General features: G+C 43.6%; 1 protein-coding gene across 1 annotated transcript in view; it reads right to left on the reverse strand.

Moving 5' to 3' along the window:
* klf7a (Kruppel-like factor 7a) overlaps positions 1-24,954 on the reverse strand; it is a 42,242-nt gene that overhangs the window by 11,799 nt on the left and 5,489 nt on the right. The window contains exon 2 of the mRNA XM_037762312.1: positions 4,572-5,193. Within this exon, the coding sequence (XP_037618240.1) occupies positions 4,572-5,193 (622 nt within the window). The remainder of the gene's footprint in view (positions 1-4,571; positions 5,194-24,954) is intronic.

The following is a 24,954-nucleotide window of genomic DNA, read 5'->3' on the forward strand; positions in this document are numbered from 1 at the left end:
CGTGTTTTACCCGCTCCCTCACCCTTCCCAAAATCTAATTGTACCATTCCTTATCTGCCATAAGCCTATTCACAAAAAGCTCTACAGGGCACTGTCATTTCAACTCAGCCCGTCTAATTCCAGATTAAATCGTAGCCTTTTCTCCGTCGGTAATTTATGGAAATAACAACTAAGAAAAAGAGGATTTGAGTAATGACATCTTTAAACTTGTCAGGATAATGGCTCAGTGAATGGGGGAGCCTGTGGCACCGCTGTCTCTTTCTGAAGAGGGTCGCTCTACTGTACCTCCTCCCGTTCCTGTCTTCTGTCTTCATCTACTCTTTGTTTCACTCCACGTCACTATCTGCTCTTCTTTGGCTTTTGTGCTTTCTTTGTGTCATCTTATGTCGACATTTCCCCCCTTTATCATTCTGCTTCCCTGGTTTGAATAACAAGACAGAGGTGCTTTTATCCAAAGCACCTGAAGTGACAAGGATAAGCTCAGAGGGGGGATGACTTCCTCGAGAAACTGAGCCCTTTATGGTGCTACATGTGTGTCATTAAATAATAATCATATCAATTTTTAAACAATTTAATGGATTAAGAAAGAAAGATGCCACATCAGCTTACAACCACACGTTTTAAAAGGTGACATTTTGATCCTACAAGGATCTTCTTCAGTTGTTGCAGGTAGGCCAGTGTACTGGGATGTACCAACGTAGATCACGTATGTGGGAAGGCATAGAAATAGCACGCCACTTTTAAGGACTTTCCACGAGTCATGATTCACATTTTAAGCTTTTTGCGTCATTTAACAGTGTAAATGTGAAAATGTCACGGTTATGTTTAGGCAACACAACTACAGATAAAGTTGTGAAGTGTTTGTGGTTATGTTTAGGAAACTAAACTACGGATAATGTTGTGAAACAGCCGTGGTTATGTTTAAGCATCAAAACTATGGATAATGTTGTGAAGCATTCTGGGTTATGTTTAGGCAACAAAACTACAAATAACTTGTAAAAAAACAGTCTCGGTTATGTTTAGGCAACAAAACTGCGGATAATGTTGTGAAACAGTCACGGTTATGTTTAGACAACAATATTGTGAAGTGTTTGTGGTTATGTTTAGGCAACACAACTACGGATAATGTTGTGAAGTGTTTGTGGTTATGTTTAGGCAACAAAACTACTTGGTTAGTGTTAGAAAGAAACTCATTGTTTGGTTTAAAATAAGTACGTAAACTATGTGAAATACGTACGTAAACAACATCACATATATACGGAAACCACGTCACAAGTGTCACTGACGTACATTAAAATAAGTCAACAAGATTTTCGGTTTCACACGGGACCCAAATACCCAACCCTTTCTACTAAAAATGACATTCCCATGCAACGAAACTGCATTGTGAATTACGTTTCAATGGGGACATATTTTGATGTTTTTAACGTATCACAAAAAATGTTTGTAATGATAGTCTGCGGATGTCCGCGTATGACTCTCACCCAGGAGACTGCTGTTTGTGTCCTGCGTGAAACTAAAAGTTCACTTATTTAAATGTACAGCCGTAGCTTGATAACGTAACAAATGAAGTAATTTTAAGCCAAACCATGATGTTTTTTATTAAACCTAACCAAGTAGCTTGTTGCATTTTTTTTTGTTTTATTTCAATTTACAATGTTAACCATGTGTTTAAAACTGAGGAACAGAGAAAGTGTATCAATTTCGAATCATTTGTTTTATATCAAGTCTTTTAAGCTGTTGCTCAGACTAAATATGCAATATGAGGACTTATCCAAATATGGGCCACTTGAGATGATCTCCAAATCTCTGATTCATTTGTTCAGCCTTTCTTGTCCATCCCTTAGCTTGTATGGATATTGTAACTGGACAGCATCAGTGGCACTGGTCTCCCATTGCTGGCCCAGTTGGCATGGTGTTGAAGCACAAGGGGCTGTAAACACACCACACTGGGGAAATCAATGATCGCGTGTCTGTGCCCTTTGTTCCAGTCGGGCTGATGACTAAACCTGTGGTGGTGTGATCACACATGCAAGCGTGTTTTTTCTTCATTCTCAACATATAGTCGAGTTTATTTATATTCACACCCCCAGAAACATTCAAGCGAGCCGGAGCTTGTAAACAAGTTTGCTTCTGGATTGGTGATCTGTCAACCTTTAGGGATTTAGATGGCGCAGATTTAATTAGAGTAACTTCATTTTAGCATGGACGCTCTTTGCTTCAAGGGTTAAAACATGTAAAGAAACAGCTATATATTGGCATGAATCCAGATGTCACATTCATCTCATTATGCCCCTGAACGCCTCTCTTAGAGGGAGGGGTGAGACCTCCATTTTCAGCCCAATTATTTCCACCAGAATTGGAAACACATTGTTCTCACCTTCCCCAAACAAAACACTCGAGAGTTCAAATAAACACTCCTGATGTGTTTGGTGTGAACGAGACCTGAAGGCTAAAAAAGGGTACCTCCGACCCTGCTAATTAATGACGGCTGACGCCAAAAACAATTTTCCATCTCCTTTCATTATTGGATTAAGCACACAGATGGTATCTGAAGATTATAATATTTGAGACATATTTTCCTGGTCTTAAAAAGGATCCCCCTTCAACCTCAGGTGGAGAAACCACTGACCTAGACTTACAGTACAGAACGCATAGAGGACGGCAGGGCCTGAAATAAACCGGGGAAATGGCAGCCTATCCAGGTCAATCCATCCATCACTGTGCAGTTACTCAGACGGAGGACAGCTCCGCGACAGGGGTCTGAGTGGTTTGGGATTGAGATGGAAGAGCGTTAGAGTTATAGCTCCTGGACCCCCCCCCCCCCCTTTTCCTTCTTGAGAAGAACCTTGACAAGGAGGACCTGTCCTGGTTTGGCTCAGTAAGTGCTTCGAGCAGGATAAGAGAAGTTTCTTTAAATCATCACTTTTTTTTTTTTTTTATCTCATATGGTGATATTTTTATATAGCAACAAGGGGGGGACCAGGGTTTAAGCCTGTTCTGTGATTACGTTGCGTTTTCTTTTTCTTTACTTTCCTTATCACTTTATGCGGATTTTTGTACTTGTTCCAAGAATGTGAAGCAAGGGGGATTTTCCTCAATTATTTCAAGTCAGGGTTATCTAGGAATTCAGAAAAGCTGGCTGGCTGGTCGGAAGCATGAATAAATGTTAGGGCTTTGTGTCGGCAAGAATCTGGCGATGTGATACGTATCGCGGTACGGGGGTTACGATTCAATATATATCGCGATTTTTTAAATCTAATTTTAAGAAAACTGTCATAAAGAACAACCCATCATATGCATAAAGTTGACTTTTTCATGCAATCAGATCAGTGGGATCTGCATTTATCACAGTCCCTGTAACATTCAACATCATAGCACTACTTTCAGAGGGCGCATCTCTTTGCAAATCAAATAAAGTATTGATTGAGTTCATTTTTGCGTGTTCATTTAAAATCAATTCTGTGTTTTTGAGAATTGACATCACAAAACATTATATTTTCTTACACCCCTTAATGAATGTAGATGATAGATAAATGTAAATGCATCGCCCACATGTAATGTCTCTTGTAGAAAAGTGCAAGCAGTTTATCTCCCTTTAAAGAAGCACCAATAATATGCACGTGTTGCTGAGATTTCGTGGAAACAACTGCACACTCAAATTGATAGAAAGCGGGTTTGAGTTTCTGTGTTCAGTGCTCGACATTCTGCCTGCGTCTCCTTTCGGTGTGCAACAGCCATTTAGCTGCAGGATTGACTCTTTTTAGCCTGTCACCAACGAGTGTCAATCAGTTTTATCACCTGCAGGTGTGTCAGGTGGCTACCTCTGGTAACAGAGGCGTCCGCAGAGCTGCCTGGCTCAAAGTCTCACAGGGTCACTTACTGGCATTATACCTGGAAAGTGCACCAAGTAATATGCTCATACACAGATTATGTAACCTTGTGTGCTTCTGCACAACCAATCTTGAAGCTAAACGCACACTGAAAAAAAGCCTATGCATTTTACTCCCTTGTGCAAAACTGAAACATTAAAAATAGGGCTGTCAGTCGATTACAAAATGGAATTCTGATTAATCACATGATTGTCCATAGTTAATCGTGATTAATCGCAAATTAATTTTTTTTTATCTGTTCAAAATGTACCTTAAAGGCAGATTTGTCAAGTATTTAATATTCTTATCAACATGGGAGTGGGCAAATATGTTGCTTTATGCAAATGTATGTATAAATGTATTATTGGAAATCAATTAACAACACAAAACAATGACAAATATTGTCCAGAAACCCTCACAGGTACTGCATTTAGCATAAAAAATGTGCCCAAATCGTAACAAACTGCAGCCCAACAGGCAACAACAGCTGTCAGTGTGTCAGTGTGCTGACTTGACTATGACTTGAGAAAAAATGAGTTTGCGTTAACTCATTATTATCGCGTTAACTTTGACAGCACTAATTCAAATTAATTTGATGGACAAACTCTTATTGTGATTGCAAACACCAAAATAGCTGCACAATATTCCATCTCCTGCTGCTTTTTCTACAACTACATCTAAACAAATAATCTATCTCACCTGTGTGTGTCCTCTGATGGGCCTTTAGGTGGGAGCTCTTGGTGTACACCTTCCTGCAGCCGTTGAATTGACAACGGTGGATCCTCTTCTTGTTCTCCGGTAGCTCCCCGACGCCGATGACGCACGCCGCCCCCTCCTCTTCGTCCTTCATGCGTACGGGGAGCGCGTGCGCCGCCACCAGCCGCGCCGCGCTGAGCCCCACCTTCCTGGCCACCAGCTTCAGGGTGAGCGTCCCGTCGGCCGACGCCGTCAGTGTCTGGTTGGATTTGACGAGGTGCCGGCCCAGCTCCGGCGACGACGGCGGCGTCAGGGAGGTGACGGCGCTCAGCTGCGCCTGGTGGACGCCTTCCGCGCCTTCTACGTTTTCCAGCCCCTTGAGTTTGAGGTCTCTTTTCATCGCGCCGGTGGAGGGGAAATTCTTCCGCGTCGGGCAGAGGATGACGGGCGGTGGGCTCGTGGGCTCCGGGAGGACGGGCAGGTTTGGGTGCAGGGCGTCTGTCAGCTCTTCCTCGCCGTCCTCTTTAAGGTAGGCCGGAGTTAGGAGGCCGTCCAGGTCTTGGTCGAAGAGCTCTGACAGACGCTTGGGCTCCGTCTGCAGATAGCGCTCCAATTCTAGGCAGGTCTATAAGAGAGAAAAAGGGAGACTCCAGGTGAGTTCACACATTTGGGCACTAAAAATACCCATCCAACCTCTCAAATCCCTCTTGACAATTTCAACAGCCATCAGATCATCCGATGGCGATACGCCTTCACACACCGCGGGGGGAGAAAATCTGCATGGTGCCATCCACTCACCCAGACAGGCAACTTAGCAGCTCTGCCAGCTGTCACATGCGCGCATGCACAGATAGCCACCCAAGACAGCCCCGGATTACCTGGCAGCTCCGGCTCCGACGGCTGATTACACACTGATTGATTGCAACCGCTGCGGCGCGGAACGGAAGCGGAGCCGAGTGGATGGCGGGGAGGAGAAGTCCTAAAGTGAACAGAACTCCTATCAAACAACATTTTATGGAGCTTTGACAAGCCATGTGTGCACCGGGCTTTCCACTGAGCCAAGATAGGAAGATTTATTCAGCTGTAGTTATGGTCTGCTTCATCCCTATTACTCCAAACACCTCTCCCCTCGGAGGGCAAATAAAAGGCTACATCCCCGATTTGTGTGAACTGGCATCCCGAGAAGTCTATTACTTTACAGCGAGCTGGCGACGTTCTGAGAGGGAGGGTGGGGGGGCTGAAGAGACACTCCACGTCCAAGGATGGAGCTATTACGTGTGAATGGACGGCGCCAGTTTGATCCCGTGTTGCGCTTGTAGCCGTTAACCCGTTTTGACAGCTGAGATGGAGGCTAGCAGCTCCACTGGGCGCCGCGCTCCTCGCCACTTCATTTGTGTGTAAATAGGCACTGACAGACAGAGTAGCTAGTTCCATTATCAGGAATAAGGTTGTACAGACTGAACACATCAGAGACATTTACAATCTTACACCCCTTCCCTCCCACCCTTTCCTTGTTTGCACCTTCTAAAAATAAAACTTTTTTTTTTCCTTTTGGAGGGGGAGGGTGTCTGTTGCTAAGGGAGTGTAATTTCTCCTCTAAGTCTTCCAGGAACAAAAAGGGATTTTGGAGTTTGACTGTTTACAGTATTTGCATACTGACATCAAATTAAAAAGCTGCTCGAGACCACATCTACGGTGAAGAGAATGCGCCTCCTCGCTCCGCTGCACGCCTACATGTTTGGATTTTTTCTCTCCTGTGATGGCTTTAAAAAAATCGTTCATGCGCTTTGTGAGAGGTCTCTACTGTTTCCTTGATGAATCATGAATTCACTTTCTTTCAATTAGATATCGAAGGCGTCGAGACATCATGAAGGGAATGGCACGCGCCGACTCGCGAGGTGGTGCCATCCGCCCCGACATCATCACCCTAAATCAAATTACAAATCCTCCAACATTATCTTCAATTTGAATAAAGTGAGCCAGTGTATTAAATGAGTTTATTAAATCAGCTTTCTTTAATGAATATAACGCGTCACTTTCATCAACAACAATAGAGTGATGACGTCTAGACGGATTCGCCAAGTGAATGCAGATACATAATATGATTTTCCCACTTAATTAATTTACTGCAATAGCATTAGAGCCAAAATAGATTTTTTATTTTATTGTGGTTAATAGATATAGAGAAAATAGGTATTTGACCACAGTGAAAATGTTTGAAAGACTAAACGCCAACAAATATGGATGTGAAGTGAATGCAGATACATAATATGATCTTTTTTTCCACTTAATTCATTTGCTGTAATAGCGTTAGAGCCAAAATATTTTTTTTATATTATTGCTGTTAATAGATGTAGAGCAAATGTTGTTTTTGATAGGCTAAACGCCAACAAATATCGATGTAAAGTGAATGCAGATACATAATATGATTTTTTTCACTTAATTCATTTACTGTAATAGCGTTAGAGCCAAAATAATGTTTTTATATTATTGCTGTTAATAGATGTAGAGCAAATGTTGTTTTTGATAGGCTAAACGCCAACAAATATCGATATAAAGTGAATGCAGATACATAATATGATTTTTTTTTCACTTAATTCATTTACTGTAATAGCGTTAAAGCCAAAATAATGTTTTTATATTATTGCTGTTAATAGATGTAGAGCAAATGTTGTTTTGATAGGCTAAACGCCAACAAATATCGATGTAAAGTGAATGCAGATACATAATATGATTTTTTTTTCACTTAATTCATTTACTGTAATAGCGTTAGAGCCAAAATAATGTTTTTATATTATTGCTGTTAATAGATGTAGAGCAAATGTTGTTTTTGATAGGCTAAACGCCAACAAATATGGATTGAAGCTGAATACTTTGTTAGATTTTGCTACTAAGTAGCAAAGAGATCTTTTTAAAATAGTTTTATATGCAGACTTTTGTATAAATTAGCCAGTAAGTGTGTTACTATGATTTTAGTTATACATGACTAAATCTAATTTTGACAACCGGACCCTAGGTTGGGAACCACTGGTGCATAAAAAAGCGAAATCTTTCAACCGCTCCACCTGCCCACATCGCTCCCCTTCTCACTCATTCTTGCCGTCGCCATCAACCCCCTATCGATTCCCCCAAATCACCCTTTTCTCCTTCCTTTTCTTCTCATTGTCGTCCTCCTCTCCCAAGGTGAGGACTAATTATCCGCTAAAACCAGCCGGTTAAAGGGGACTTTATTCAGCAAAAAAACGCTGAGGACGGCAAACCAAGGTGAGCGTGTGCGAGGTAGAGATAGTTCAAGGGAGCGGAAAAGAGGATAGAAACGGATAAAGTGAGAGACGGGGGGGGGGGGGCTGAGTGGAAGGTGAAGACGAGAGTGATGGAGGGACGGGGTGAAGGAGGCAGGAGAGGAGAGGAGGAGAGAGAGCGAAGGGGAAGGTGTTGACTTCGTTTTCTCCGTGGGGGGTGAATCCTTTTTGGAAGTGTGACATTTGGCATAACAGGATCCAGTCAGCGGGCAAGCCACAGGCCTCGCACGCAGAAAAGGGGTTCATGCACGCTGAATGTTAGGTTGCGACCCACGGTGATGTGCAAGGATGCATACTGTACTTATAAGTGTGTGCACATGTTTGACAAGGTAAGAGGTATGAAAGAGGCTGCAGGTGAGAGAGGGGGGGGTGCAGCTTTCTTTCCATCCGTCTTTCCCCCTCTCCCATCACTCCATCATGCCTTCCCCACCCCAACCTCCCTCCCTTCCTCCACCCTCCTCCCCCAGGTGGTGACATTAACATTGTAAGGGAGAAGGTCATGCAGTTGATCAGCGGCTCCTCTGCGAGTGTGTGTGGCGTGGAAGCAGTGTGGGTGTACGCACTTAATGCATGTAATTATGCTAGTTTGTGTGTGTGTATGCACGAGGTATGTGTGAGCAGCATAATTATGCTACTCTGTGCGTAATTATGCGGCTCTTGTGTGTTTGCGCGAACACCTACGCACATGCATAAACGTGGCCTGAAAGTGCAACTTGTGTGTAGGCAAGGAATCAGGAGTCAAAAAGCATTGCACAGGATAAAGGAGCGCTCATGGGCATCCGCCGCCGTGGCTCCGTTTGGACAAACGCCGATCTGGAGAGCCAACATCAACTGGCTCTGCATAAAGCCAGGTTTCCTGAAAAAAGCTTCGGGGATGATTCCTTCACGCGAGCCAGGATTAGCTGAGACAATCCAACGGCTGTTCCAACAGCGTCACCTCCACTTCCACCTCCAAATGGCTTTGGCGGCGGCAGGGTGGTGGCATGTCAAGCATCTCGTTGGAACAAGACAGCCATCACCAACATCAGGAGTGCTCAATAGTACCCGTACATTTATGTGTAAATATGGATTTGGCCACGTCCGCCCGTTCATGTCGCCTCATTAGTGACGCCTCACAAAGGAGATAACGCCGCGTATACTCTGACGTTACAAGCCCGAATCTCTGTTTTCCCCAGTCCGCACATCAACTCAGTTTCACAAAAGCTCAGTTTTCAGTGACCTTAAAACGCCATTGGGTGTGGATGAAAGAAAGAAGACACATAGAGAAAGCTACATTTAAAGATATAAGTGTAGACAAGGCTTAAGATTAGTGTGATCTTTTAGCTTGCATCAGAATGTATTGTCACTACAGGGCTGCAAGTAATGATCTCCATATTGCTTGACTGGTTTGACCAAAAGTAAAAAAAAAAAGAAAAAGCTTTTTCTATAATAAATGAAATGATTACTTGACTTACATTGACTTTTCTTCTAGTTTTCCTGCCCATTCCTGGAGTCATTTCCAAGCAGCAACGCTTAATTGCACGGCTAATTAGCTTCACAGGTTTCAGCTGTGGCTTCAGTCACTGTCAAGCTTCAAGAATGTTCAAAAAATACATGCTTTTTGTGTCGTTTTTTAAAATATTCTATATTATATGAATGTACCGGATGGCTGCACTTTTATTAGGACAATTATAGGGAATGAAGTTGTCAGTCAGAAGCATATAAGTGGAAATGAAGGTCTGCTTTTACTTCCATTTGCCATGAAAACATTTAGAAAATGCACAGTTCAGCAGCGTTTAGTACAGATTGTGCATGGGAACGGGACTTTCCCTCTATTTATCTACTCATAAATAAACATATTTGTGGAAGAATCAATGTGAAAAACACAAGACTCAGCAGCCAAAGAAGTGTTTTCACTCAAACAGGAAGAACATAGAGTTAGGGGTTGGGGTTAGGGTCAGGTCACGGCACAGTTCTTGTCCTCTAAATATATAAAACTGGGAAAAAAAAAGGTTTGGAAACTTGTGTTTGGTCGATTATTTCTCTTGGTGTTCCGCAATACCAACAGGAGAATACACTGTTTACCATTGGCAGAGCATTTTGGCAAATTTTTCTTGGGCGCTACCCACATAATCAGCTGTGCTGCTCATCCCACAAATGCATGATCCTTACAAGTTGGACATCATTGTGAAGGTAAATAAACAGGCTTTCCAACCATGTAAAATCCAATTAGCATTGTAACAACAGAGAAATAATCCACAAAACACAAATTTCCAAACTTTTTTTTCCAGAGTTTTATTTAAACTGGAAAAAAAAGTCAATAAATAGGAAGACCCATCGACAAAATGCACTTTTGTGTTTGCAGAAAACACCCCGGATCGCACATGCGGAACACACCTCTGAGGCTTAAAATACACCAGGTGTGACAAATATTCGCTGATCACGCTTCTCAAGCGGGCTGAGAGCTGCGAACGAGTGATTCACTAACTTTCTCTGACTTTTAAGTCTCTTCTCCTCCCCTCCGTCTCGTCTTCCCCTCCTCTTCCACAGGGCCCTTGGCCTGGCAGCTGATCCCCTCTCCTCCCTTCACATTTGGCCCGCTCGCGAGCCGCCTGCCATCACCATCAAAGCGCCGGCTGCCTCCCGACTGTTAGCGCCCCGCTACGTCGCTAATAAAAAGCCTGGGTTATAAATATGAACAGAAGAGCATGCATAATGCCCCAAAGGAAGGCCCAAAACACCACTAAACAGATAAATGTAATGGGGTGGATACGGCTCATTAATTTTAGGATAATCGTGTTCAGTTTTTACAGATGCCATGATAGAGACAAGGTGCTATGAATAATATCCAGCGCTGATGCTGGCAGGGTTGAAAAGGGCAGCACTATAAGGGGGTCCTGAGCTGCGGGGGGGGCACTATTGTTTGGGAGGGCGTGGGGGGGTTGCTGTCACATCTTTTCAAATATGACCCATGATTCCCTGCAGCACCCTTCCTTGCAGGGCTGCATCATGCAGGATTATCTGACAGTACGATATTATAGAGCCAGGCTAGGTGTTTCCCCCTGTTTCCTCTCTTTATGCTAAGCAAAGCTAACCGGCTGCAGGCTCCGGCTTCAATTTTTGGCATTTTTTCATGTAATTTATTTGCGCTTAAAAATATAAAAAAAAAGCGGCATAATTTTTTTTGGAGGTCGTTTTTCGGAGCTTTTTTCGCAACGCGGATAAAGTCATCGACCAATCACGTTGTGCGGAACAGGCTGAGTTGCGCCTTTATTTATGAAACAACAACACAGAGGTTTCGTATTCTGAAACAAGACGGAAAAAACTATATTACTCCTTTCAACCTTGGGTGGCTACCAATCGGAAGGTCAGTGACTCGATCCCCGCCTCCTCCAGTTCCGAAGTGTCCTTGGGCAAGATACTTAACCAATTACTTAATGCATACTAATTAATGCAATCCCATTTATCATTTAACCTTGACAAACGCAGCGCAGACCAGATCCCCTTCTACCGTTCTTCCCTTTCACAATAAAAGTCCTAGACATATAATATTCGCAGGCGATTATTTTTGCATTTTCACGTCGTTTATTCGTCTGAATTCATTTGTGCTGTTGACTTTTGATTGCTTTCACCACACTGTGTTTTTTGCACAACGAGTTTTTGATTGTCATTTTTTCACAAATTGGAAAAAGATTCCTCTTCAACACCGACGTGACATTTTGATTGCTTGGTTCGGCCATGTTTTGTATCTAGCGGGGGTTTCATTATTAATTTTAAAAGTGAGTAACGCTCACGTCATGGATGAATTAACGCCGGCTTCTCTGCTGCAGCGTCTTTCGTTGTCTCACATTCAAACTGACTCACTGTTTCTTGCTTGTTGCATGCTTTTGTTGAAATCGTCACAGAAAATAAGAGGGCATTGATTCCACATCTGATAAAAATCCTTCTGAGAGATCAATCAGTTTTATCTGGCCTGCAATGAACCAGGTAACCAAATGGTCTTACCCTTTTCATTTTATTCTTTTGATTTCATTTTTACGACTCGCTGTTTAACTTTACTGACTCTGTTTACAGCCGTCTTTGTTATTGCTATTTGTAATTCAACACCACACTTGGCACTTTTATCGAAGGGAAAAGTTTGGGCAGGCACTTAATTCAGAGCGCAGTCTTCCACAGAGTGTGTCTATGCGAGTGTGCACATGTGTGTGTTATAGGGCCTGTGTCTCCCATTGATCTGGTGAGCCGGGGCCGAGCCATCACTTTGAGGTGACAGCTAAATGACCAGTAGCCCGAGGCACCGGCCATCTCGCCAACAGCCTTTGTGTGTTTGCGTCGCAGTGCCTAATCGATACGAAATGATACCGCGCGGGAGCTCATCAGCGGTGGCAGTCGCAGCTGACAGGGACGGTGATCTATAGCTTCACTGAGCAATACTTACACTCCACCCCCCCCCACGCACAAAACCTCAAAAAGGCTCCCCTCTGAGCTGCCCTTTAGGGTTTTTTAGCTCCTTCCCGTGCACTCACTACCGGCCCCCAGATTTCCTTGGAGAGCAGCGTGGCGTCATCGGCGTAGCGGTGGAACCTGCCTATGGGGCCAGGAGGAGGGGAGCGGTTTGGGGGGGAGATAACGCTTCATTTTCCTCGACACTGATCTGAATAAGGGAGCGCCCTCGCTTCACCCTATTCTCAACGGAGGGAGCGGCAGGGGGTGCTGTGTTTGGCCGGGGGGATGTTGGAGCTCCTGACGGGGCTCCGGAGCAACGAAGCAAAGGGAAGACGGAGACACAAAGAGAAAGAGCTGGAGGGGAGAGCTAATTTATCTGTGAGACAGACAGGTGGAAGATGATGAAGAATCTAGTCTTTATCAACGACCTTACTATTACTCCTGATACTGACTGTGTTTCCTGAGCGGAGCTTTGGGGGCAGGGAGAGAGAGGAGAGAGGGATCTTCCAGCCGATTACACTGTTGTCAGGCTATTAAATAGGCATTTTCAGTTGCTATCAGCCCCATAGATGTGGGTCAGTAGGGGCCTACTACACCCACTAGTAGGTTTTATCATCTATTCACATGGTTGATGACTGAAAGAAGGTTTAAAGGAACACGACAGCGACCTCTAGCGACCGCTTAACCTGAAGAAGTTGTAGTCTTATTGCCTAAACCTAAAGTAGCCATTTGCTTGTGTTCAAAACATGACGTTTCATTCAGTTTTACATGTTAGAACGTGTTGCTTTTAAGTTTCACTTTCACAACATAGTAGGCGTAGTAGGCCCCCACTGACCCATATCTATGGTGCTTATAGCGACTGATAATGCCTATTTAATGGCCTGATAACAGTCGAATCCGGTGAATCCTCACTACTCCTTTCCTACGACCCTCTTTATTTCCGTTTTTTTCTTCTTTTTAAGCTTAATCCATTATTTGACTTCAGAGCATTTTTTTCACTCTTTTATTATTTTATTTTCTATTTATTTACTTTTTTAAATTATTTTATTTTTCTACTATTTTCTTTAATTTAATTTGTATTTAAATTTTAATTAATTAATACATTTATTTATTTTCTTCCCCTTTTGTGAGACCAAGACCAACATGGGGTGGTCCTTTTTCTGTTATTATTCCATGTCATGGACACTGAGTTATGTTCTACATTTGATAAGATGACCTTTGCCATATCTGCAAAAAAAAAAAAAACAATAAAAAAAGATTTGGAAAACAGGTGGAAGATGAAGAAACAGGCCGCAGATGACGAGTTTGAAGAGAGTGTGAGGGGTCAGCATCTTCCCACCTACAGGTGCATAAGCAAAATAATAGCAGATTAGAGGGGGGAAGAGGAAGAGAGGGGAAGATATGAGTCCTCCTCGCTGACTAACGGCTCCATCTCTCCAGGCAGCTGAGCCTTACCTAGCTCCAGATAACACGCCACGGAAACAGCTTAATTACACACGCGGCCTTATCAGACGACATTAGCCTCGCAGTAATAATCAGGGGCCGCCGTCAGCCTCTCCGTCAAAGCCTGGCAACGCAGCGCCTCGAGGCGGTTTTTACACAGCGCCGGGCTGCGGGCTGATAACACACACTGGCAGTTGTTAAATCACAATTTGCTGACGGAGTTTGAGGGAATAATGCACATATGGTTGTAAACCTGACACCTCCTTCGCACACAGTCAATTTTTGTTTGGATGGATGCGCTAATAGACACTTAAGGGGCTGCAATTTCAGTTTCGTTTTGTTGGGCTTAGATTTACATTTAAGCCGATGATTCAAGATGCCGTTTTTTTTTTATTGCTCTCGGACATGGGATTTGAGCCTTTTCTTTTGCAGGATCGGTTTTGCTCATTTCGAGGTAAGACATCTCCCCCCGCTAAGCCGGTTTACGCGACACGTGTCTGTGTGTTTGTGTGTGATCTTCAAAGCACCTTTCATCTAGCGGGAAAGCCACAATGATGGAGCGCAAACCTGTGACCTCTGCTTAATGGAGCAGAAAGACATTTCCCATTGCTTCCTCTCGGAGCAGACACAACAGAAACCACGCATCCGCATCATCCCGGGCACGAGGGACCTCCCCTCTGTCTTCCCATAACACAGCATGGACACCAATATGAAGAACCTCCCCCCATCCACCCCCCCCACCCCTCTGTAATATGAGATTCAACACTCTGAGACTCGATCCCGACTGACTTTACTGTCTTTCAGAGGCTCTAGTAGGTTCAGTTTTAGGGCTAGAGTGAAGGAAAAGCTGGCATGGCTATTTTCAAAGGGGTCCCTTGACCTCTGACCTCAAGATATGTGAATGAAAAAGGGTTTTATGGGTATCCATGAGTCTCCCCTTTACAGACATGCCCACTTTATGATAATCAAATGCAGTATAAATGTGTTATTTTCGCTAATTCTAAAATGTTGTGTTTGAATATTTCTGCATACTGGGGTCCCTAAACAGTCTTGGAATTACATAAATTGGGTATCACTGTAAAGCTGAGACTCTTATGGATCCAATGAGCTCAACTGTATTCATGTGTGATAATGTTAGTCCCAATATTAGCCATTTCATTGTAGTGAGACCGTTTTTTTTAAATTTGGCCTCACTGTATAAAATGACCTGTGGTGACCTCTAGGATAATCACAGCCTCATGAAACTTTACAACCACAAACTAGAGATCTAGAGCATTCAGCGGATGGTGGATTGACCATACGGGGGGTTTCTGAGCAGTTTACACAACAGAAGCGCTCGCCATCCAATCGCCGAAAAATGCAATCCTTGCAGAAATTTCCAAATGTCAAAAGTTTTGGATCCCAAATCCCAGCATGGCTTCTTCTATGGTGTTCCTCAAGGTCTTGGTGTCTTAATGTGGTATTTTAGAGGGATTATTAATCATTTTTATGAATTCTCGAGTGGTAAAAAATGGTTAAATGTAGCACCAAATCTGTGTAACAAATGGTATCAACCTAAAATTGCTGCAACAACTTATGAGACATAATAGAGCATGGGGATGAACATCATATACTTCTATCATAATGTTCTAAACCCTTATACACTTTGACAATTCATTTTAATTAATTAATTCATGTTTATTTCTGACCCTAACCCTAACCCATCTCAAATGAATCTCCATGTTCCCAGCTTTCAGATGACATACACCACTTCTATGTGACATCTACTGTTGACCTGCTATCTCCCCCTAAAGGGTTAAAGAAATACTTTCAATTTACATTAAAAAAAAACTGCTGAATAATTCATCTTTCCACGCGGACAACATGCGGCAAAGTAGCTTGACAAGCAAAAACAGATTGAAGTTGCGAAGATCTGCCGACCTTGAGCGCGATACGGGCGCTATTAAGAGGCTCAGGATACAACAAGTGCACTATAAAGACCTCTGCTGCTCCATCTAAACAGCTTGTGACAAAGTGTGGAAAAACGCCTTTGTTCTGGTATTAAGTCGAGGATCGGAGAAGGTGAGGGTGAAATGGGATAGAGGGGGGGAGAAAAGAAGGGAGAACAGAAGAAGCATCTTGAGACTGAAGAAGATGAACGATGGAGAAGGGGAGGATGAGATTGGAGGGGAGAGGAGAATAGCAGGGGCATGGAGGACGGGAGGAAGAGGAGGGTGGGGGTATAATCCCGACGAGTGGAGCCGTGTTGCACTCGCCGGGGAGGGGAACTCTGTCTCTCTTTAACTGGATTTGGGTGAGCTGCTGTTTATCGGCGTATGAGTCGCCAAAGCGCTCCCTCTCAGCTGTCAAAACCATCCTAATCTAATCATTTGCTTTCAACGCGGAGAGAGTGCAGAGTGGACATGTTTGCGTGACAGAATATGTATATGTGTGGGTGATGGAGGGGGGGGGTGATGGAGGGGGTCGGCGACAACAGTGGTTTTACAGCGAGGTTAGCAGCTTGCAGCAGGATTTGGGGAGTCTGCGCTCCGGATGCGGGGACCCCATTGTGTGCGGCGGGCTGGCTAATCTTCATTACCGCACACAATGACGGGGCAAGAGAATGGGGCCTTGGCTGGAAAAAGGCAAACGGAGAAACAAAAGAGCGGCGAGCAGCGAAAAAAGAGAAAGAGGGGAGGAGAATAACAGAGAGAGGGGGGGAGAGATAAAGGGAACAGTGAAGCGGAAAAACTCCGCTTCCTCCTCATACAGTGGCGGGGCCCGCTCGGTACCCCGATCACGTCCACAAACTGTGGCGCCGTGCCCGCACTGATAACGGCCCAAAACAGTTACATGAAACAAGCAGCAAAAGCAGGTCAGTGGCACAGTCTCGTGAAAAGGCCAAGGTGGATTAGCTCAGGGTCGCCGCCGCCGGAGAGAGAGTGTGTGGTTTTTTTTTGTTACGCAAGAGCGTGTGCATCCGAGTCGTGCAAAACAGGAGGTGGGGCGCTGTCTTTCTCCGTCTTTATTCCCACGGCGACGCTTTCAAAACAAACCTGAGCGACAAAGATTAGCCCAAGCCGCTTAAAATATTGAAAGACGTCTCCTCGCCACCGCCGCCGCCGCCACCGCCGCCGCCGCCACCGCCACCACAACTGCTGCGGGCTCTCCTCCAAGAGATAGAGAGAGAGAGAGAGTTTAGTTTGGACGAGCATGGGCGGAGGCTGAACCTGCTCACCCCCTCTGTGCCTGAGCGGCTGGCTTTTCAGCGGGAGAGCGCGAGGACTTTTCACCTCAATTTCATCCCGACAATGCGCGGCGGCTCAGCGGAGACGGGAGGAGGGCAGTTAGACGCACTACGGAAGGTGTTAGGAACTCATTGACTTTGGCCTTTTCGCTCCGTGTGTGTGTGTCGGTGTGTGTGTGCTTGTCCAAGTAGAGCATCCGGGCTAAAGAAGAAATGCTGCGTTAAGATTTGAGGTTAAAGTTTAAAAGGCTGGCGAATTAAACGCGTCTCAAATTAATAGGAGGTCGTGACAGTTACAGTTTGCAACAGTATACACAGCAGCTGCTCGGTGGCTGAATATTCATATCACTTTCTGATGCACACACAGGTATAAACACACACACATAAACCCAATAAACTGTGTCTGAAGCTCTCTCTCTCTGTCTCGCTCTCTCACACACACACACACACACACACACACACACACACCAATGAAAATTATTGATGTGCTCTCTTATAAAACAGTGGCTGCTCCCTGAAGTATTCCTGGCAACATCACAGGCTGAAAATAGCTGCCGACCCAAATAACTTTCCCCGCCGGAACGAAGACGGAGCCAGACCACAGCCACCGGCGACTGGCTTTACTAATTGGCATCATTTTACAATGAAATAATATCTGGGGCAAAAGACTGAATAGCAGTAAAACCGGAGAGAGCACGGGGGAGGATGTGCCGTCTAGCCACGCGGAGGACGAGCGGGGGAGCGATGTTGAGGAAGGGGAGGACGGGAGGACGGGGATGCCTTTCCTTCTTGTTAGCATAAGTTATCAAATTCCCTGAAACTACGCAAGGGGGAATAAGGGTAGTGAAACATTTATGTGACACCATCAGTTTAGTTAAGAGATGGGAAAACATCTACAGCAGGGGCTCTTAAATGTGTTCCAGTCATAAACTGGTGTTTGTATCACGACTCCCCCATATGGATAGTTTATTGATTTAGCATTGAATAATATCATTTATTAAGGACTCTGCTTTAACATGATGCAGAGTCTGAAGAATGACAACACACAATTGTTTGTTGATCGTTGTTTTAGTCGATTAGTCATTGTTTTATGCTTTTTTTCATGCTGAATGACTTATTTCCAAGAAACTTATGAGCATATCTGTAGTAAGTAGTGTTTCTTTGTGGAGAAACTCTTTAATCTGTCGATTAAATCAACTAATCGATTCGTTAGACAGCCCTACTCTGCAGTCATACGCCAAATACAAAAATTTGACTATGAAGTCATTTGTGTCTTTCAATGTGTCCTTAAAGTCTAAATTTTAAAGGGAATATTTTACTTATTTCCAAAACAAATATTTGTTTCAGGTATCTTCTAAGAGTCAAGTTAAAATTTTCTTGATTTTAGTGTAGCAACCGGTCAAACAAACTGATTTATATGGTAAATACGTGTACTTTACTGGCACGATGAGGCGATTTTATGCATCTTTTACCTCCATAAAATCCACTTTACAGGGACAAAAATTTGAATTACTGCCTTGCGGCTGAATGCCGCCGCCAACCAGTCAAGTGGCAGTTTACATCAATGTCTGTCCAAAATGTCATCACTTCATCATTTTATACCATAAGACGTTTATTTGTGTTATGGCCATAAACATGTGACCTTTAACCACCAAATTCTCATCAGTTCAAGTTCGAGTCCAAGTGGACGTTTGTGCCAAATTTGAAGAAAATTTGCTCCAGGTGTTCCTGAGATATTCACGAAAATGGGACGGAAGTGAGATCACATTGACCTTAAACCACCAATTTCTCACCAGTTAATCCTTGAGTCCGAGTGGACGTTTGTGCCAAATTTGAAGAAATTTCCTCCAGGCGTTCAACACCAGAATAGTCTGGACGGACGGACAACCCAAAAAAAACACAGCTGTAACCGGCGCGGAGGAAAAACAAACAATTTTTGTATCCAGAATTCTTTGAAATGGCCCATTCCCTTTTTTTCAAGGCCCTGCACTTATGTCAGCCCACAGATTCCACCAGTTTAGACCAAAAAAAACACCAACAGTGTAAAACACATCCCGTGAACTGTACATACAGGCGGAGATAGAGGGAGGAAGGCTTAAACACAGATGTCTTTTGGCAGCCCAAATCTTAATTAGCACCAGGAGATCCATCTAATCAAAGGGTTGCCAGCCCATCATTAAGGCTAAAACACACACTGCTCCCCTCACATACCAGAACAGAACAATGGGAAACAGAGGTACGCTGTCACGCTGATGAATGGCTCTTCCCGCAGGTCTCATTAAATCACAGAAGGGCACTTCCCCGGCCGTTCGAGGAGTTAAGCAGGGTGCAAAATCGTCTCGCCCTCTCTGTCTGTCTACTTTGACACTTATACAGCCTTTTTTTTCCTCCAAGGCTGCACGTCAAAATAATATTTTTCTTGGTGAAAAATTGTGCTTTCAGGCTTTGACATATAGGCTAATCCCAATTCAAGCTGAATCTGCCTGGTTTGGAGGATACAAGTCGTATCTTATTCAGACAACTCAGCCCCCGCGGGGGTTTGGAATGACTGAAACTACATGATGTACCCAGTTGGCTGGAGATACCGGCGTCTTTAGGGTAATTTGGGACCCAGTTTAATCTTCCAGTGAATTTAGCATCAGCTGCTGACAATGGAAAACATCCTTTATCCTTTATTTGAGTCCTGACCCCTGGTTATAAACACATGTACTATGAGATCAAGATTAAAGCTAAAAAAAAAAAAGAATAGGAGGAAATAGAAACTCAGAGATTGAATGTAGGAAAGCAAAGTATCCTCATACAACGGCTGGTATGATATCTTATGAACTTGTTTTTTGTGCGTTTTCCTACGAATGTCCAGCGATATGTGACACGTGTCAATTTCTGCTCCAGTCTTTTCAAAATAAACTTCCATCTTCAGAGGATACAACTTGGTTAGGTTTAGGAAAAGATCATAGTTTGGGTTAAAATAACACCGGACGTGACGTAATTGAAGTACGGAAGTTACGTGACAAAAACTATTTTGGTTAGGTTTAGGAAAAAGATTGTGGTTTTGGTTAAAATATCTCCAGAAATGGCGTAACATAAATACAGAAATTACATGACAAAAACTACTTAGGTTTATGAAAAGATTGTGGTTTTGGGTTAAAATAACTACAGAAACGGCGTAACTTAAGTACGGAAGTTACGTGACAAAAACTGCTTAGTTAGGTTTAGGAAAAAGATCGTGGTTTGGGTTTAAATAACTACAGAAGCGGCATAACTTAAGTACAGAAGCTATGTGACAAAACTACTTTGTCAAGTTTACGAAAAGATCGTGGTTTGGGTTCAAATAACACCGGAAGGGACGTAACTTAAGTACGGAAGTTACTTGACAAATAAATCAATGTTGGCTTCTGATTTCACACGGATGAACACCTGCCTCCTGGACGAAAATGTAGTGTTTTTTGACCCAACCCATCCACCCAGACCTCCTGCCTATTGTTGCTCTTTATACTTAATACAAATAGATTTTGTGGGATACATACAAAATACAGTGCATTCCTTTTTACAAGTATAGCTATGAATGGTGTATGAGAGCCTGAGGAAGGAGTGATGAAAGAAGAAAAGCAGGACGAGGAATCTGGAGTCCACAAAGACGAATGGAGGGAGATACTGACACACTGGCCAACCAGGCGGAGAGCTTTGGAGCAGCGAGCCATAGCAGGTGAAAAAACACCAGCATGGCTTTGCATGTTGGACAACCCCAGCTGAGTGTTGAGTCCGGCATGCAAAGCGCGCACGCACGTGACCGCACAGACACTAACAAAGACAAACTCGACAACTGGCATTGTTACATCTTTGCCGGACGATCCTGAAATAGTCAACAAGGCCGGCATCAGCTGTGATCTCCACCGACGACTGTCTCGCTTCATAAACTATCCGACCGGTTTCAGAGCGTGCCGCGTCCTTGCGGCTGTCACCACCAAGAGCTTAGGGCCGTGATTGATGACTGGCTTCGGATGACAACAACAAGCAGCGGTGTTTACTCAGGGCAAATTGCCCTTGTCTCTCTCTCCACCTTCCGTCTCTTCCTCTCTCTCACTCGGTCTTTGGAGGGAGCCGGTCCACATGGCTGGATCTCTGGTTTCTGGATGGCTACGAGTCCCTCGGGGTGGGATTAGCCTCCCAGAATGACAGCTAAACAAACAAATAGGCCAAAGCTGGTCCTCCTGCTTGCCAAGGCTGCCTAGCAACAGGTAGGCAGTAAGATGGGATGTAACGCTCGGTATGTCACAGTCAGACAGTGATGGCTATAAAATGCCTGGACACGGTGTGGATGTGTCATTATCAAAGATGTTCAAATATGTGAGCAGGCTGGAAGATTAAACACATTGTCGTGTAAGTAGGAAGATAAGGAGGAAGTAACCACGGCAACAAGAAGCCTTTAAATACTTGAGGCAGTGATTCATGGCAATTATTTCACTTGAAATACATATCACTGAAGTGTCACTCTGACGACATTAAGCCGATACAACAAGCAGTGTCAACAGCGTTAGCGACATTGATAATTCATCTTATTGTTATTGCAGCCGGCGCTCTTCGATAATTCCCATAATAAAACACAGTCAGATACTGTATTCACGGTAATATCAGAACACATGTCCTCATTTACCACCTAATTCCACTGTTATCAGGCCATTAAAGGTGCGTTATCAGTCGTTATCAGCATCATAGATGTGGCTAGTAGTGGGCCTACTACGCCTACTACGTTGTATAAAGTGAAAGCAAAACTTCAACACGTTCTAACATCATAAAACTGCATGAAACGTTTGTTTAGGTTTAGGCAACAAAACCACTTAGTTAAGTTTGGGGGGAAAAGATTGTTTCAAAAGTGAAACTTAATGCTTGTGAACACAAACTACACGTTGTATATTTCACACGGGATGCAAAAAATCCCGGACTAGCCCCCTAACCCCCATTTAGTTCATTTTGTATCAGCGGCGTGTTATCAATACATAGTCTGACAACGGATGCTACAAACTGACAGTGAATGCATCTGCTCCATACGTCTCAGCTCAGAGTAGCAGGAGTCATATATCACACACAGGGGATTGAGAGAGAGTTGACAGATAAGACGATGCAAAGCGAAAAAAGCAAAAGCGCCTATTTGGCATTATATTTTATTATATTTTATATTTCCCCGCTGCGAAACATAATCGCTGTATCCTTAGTTCTATTTTATTATTATTATTATTAGTTCTTCCTGCAGCTGTCAGACTCCACAACCAGCACTGCTCCCAGTAGACCACATACACACCAACAAAACTGACAATAACTGCATTATACTGTACAACGACTGCAATACTTTCAGGTGCAATCTCATTCCAATCACTGTGCAATATCATATTTCCACCTGTGCAATTGTGTTAATAGTCTGTTTATTGTTAATACTGTATATATTGTTCCAATTTTTAATACCCCCCTTGTTTATATTGTTCCTTTTTTATATTTCCTTCTATTTAAATTGCTCATATTTCAAATGTCTGTCAACTTTTGTTTTGCTTTTTGCACTGTGTTGTATCTTGATTTTTGTTTTTTTTACTGCTTCATCCAGGCACAGCCTTCTGACAATGAGTCTCTCTCCTGTCCACCGCCACACAATGCACAGCTGATATTAATAGCGTGGCTCTCCTCAAAAAACGCGAGGGGCTCACAATTTGCTTTTGCTGTGAGCAGCTTGGTGCCGTTTATTTGTGACACTCTGTATGCAAATGAGCCTTTTTTATTCAGCATTGTGCCAAATTTTGATTGCATAACTCTCCTGGAGTTTTTGCAAACTGACTTTAAATAAGGGGGGGTTAGAGCAGAGCAGGGCGAATCAAACAAGGCATGCTGTGACTTCTTGGAATTCGAGACAGAGCAGAGAGAGTCATGAGATAAAGAAAAAGAGAGAGTCGGTGGTGATTCCAAAAAGCATAAAACGAGTGCCTGAGACTCCTCTTCCTTTTCTCTTTTCCTCCGCCCGCGGTTGCCAAGCCGGATGGCGGCAGCGAAGCATGTCGGATCACTGTAAGGTGCTGTAACGGCTTCCCGATTTCGCCTCAAATGATGTGAAAGTCATTGCCAAGCCATGTGTGCTGGTGTGAGGCGAAAAAAATGACTGGCTCCTCTTCCCACTGTTAATCAAACCTGGGGTGGCAGAGCGTTTTGCAGACGGAAGCCATACATAAAGATGTGCTTGTTCACCACCCTCTCTCCTCTCCACCCCTTCGCTGCCTTTTTTTTCTTCTCTCCCCCTTCTACACCACCTCTCTCTCTCTCTCTCTGACGGGCCAGTCACCAGAGCATCAGACAAATGGATGCTTCCTCCGCTCTTTCATCAGCGCTCCCAACCTTTTCATCAACGCCCATAAAGCAGTAGAAGGCACCTATCGCCGGCAATCGCCTCTCAGCCGCCTGAGTGATGAGACGGAGGTGGCAGAGTTCAGCGAGCGCTCTTATGGCAGAATGGATGTTACTGGGTCAGGGGGTCGCTCGCACATCTCATTACACAGCGTATACACAGAACACCTGCATGCGGCGGTGTGTGTGCACGCTAAACACGTCCTGATCTCGAGAGAATATCCTGAGAGTAACAACAAAGCATGTGAGGATGCATGCATGCAGGAATCTCTAGAGAATAAACTCAAAAAATCACAAAAGCAAAATACTGTCTGCAGCTCCGAGCACTGTCTTGTTAACACAACTGCTGCTGCTCAGGAGCCAAATTGTTTTTTTTTTGCTGTTCCAGCTCATTTATCTGTTTATACTAATTAGATGAACTCATAGCTCTTTTATTACAGTCTCCTTTTCCCCCTCCTCCTCCTCCTCCCTCCCAGTAAACAGCATCTTTTCCTCAAATCGATGCATTGAGTAATAACCTTGTGGCACTTAGAAGATGCTGCACAAAGGCTTCCTTTCATGCCTCGGTGCGTCACGGAGGGCGACAGGCCTCCGCCGCGTCAAATAGATTCTTACGTGGCGTCCGTCTTCAAGATCTTCTGACTGCTGTCGGGTTAGAGGCGAGCAAAACAACGCGGCGGGAAATCAATTTCGTATTCCGAGCGTCACGAGGCGACGCGGGCCTCGTCTGACTACTTCCAAAGGATGTCTGGGAATTAAAGCAGCAGTAGGCAGGATATATTTGGCATCATTGGGCAAAAATTCCATAATAACCTTTCAGCATATTGTAATTCAAGTGTTCTGAGAGAGACTTCTGCACCTCCTCATGGCTCTGTTTTCAGGTTTTAGAAAATCTAGCCCTTGACGGGAGACTTTGGCCAATCACAGGTCATTTCAGAGAGAGAGAGCGTTCCTATTGGCTGTGCTCCGGTGTGCTTGGTATGTCTTCAACTGATCTCAACATGGCCACAAATGTTCTCATTCTACAGCTAAACAGATGATTCTGAAAACATTTGAGGAGAGAAATAGGCATTACAGTAACAGAATATTGATTCATATATGTTAAAAAAATAACTTTTTTGAATCATATTTGCTCCATTGCAGCTTTAACTGCAGCTATAAGACACGACTAGGAATTAGGAATGACTCCCATAGGGCTGACCCGAATGCTTTGACCGTTGCCATGGTAATCGACCTCCAAATCAGCATTCGAATGCTTTGTTTGTTTGTTTTTTTATATTTAAGTATGTAATAATAATGTATAAATCCCCAAAATAGCCCATGAAATGAGGAATAATCCCACATTATTCATATTAAACATTCATTATTATTAGTTATTCTCAGACGTAGGGCTGTACGATGTGAGGAGAATATGATATATTACGTGAAATTAATAAACAGATATTAAAGTGCAGTTCTGCTGCTTTCAGTATTCTGCTAAAATACAACAAATGGCTTGTTGAATATAAAAATAAAAGGAAATTATTTCCAACATTCTTTTGTCAAACTAATTAAAAATTGAACTGAACACAAAAGGCGCCAATAAAGAACAGAATGAAAGTTACAT

Source organism: Sebastes umbrosus, chromosome 24 (genome assembly GCF_015220745.1).
Source record: "Sebastes umbrosus isolate fSebUmb1 chromosome 24, fSebUmb1.pri, whole genome shotgun sequence".
Lineage (NCBI taxonomy): Eukaryota > Metazoa > Chordata > Actinopteri > Perciformes > Sebastidae > Sebastes > Sebastes umbrosus.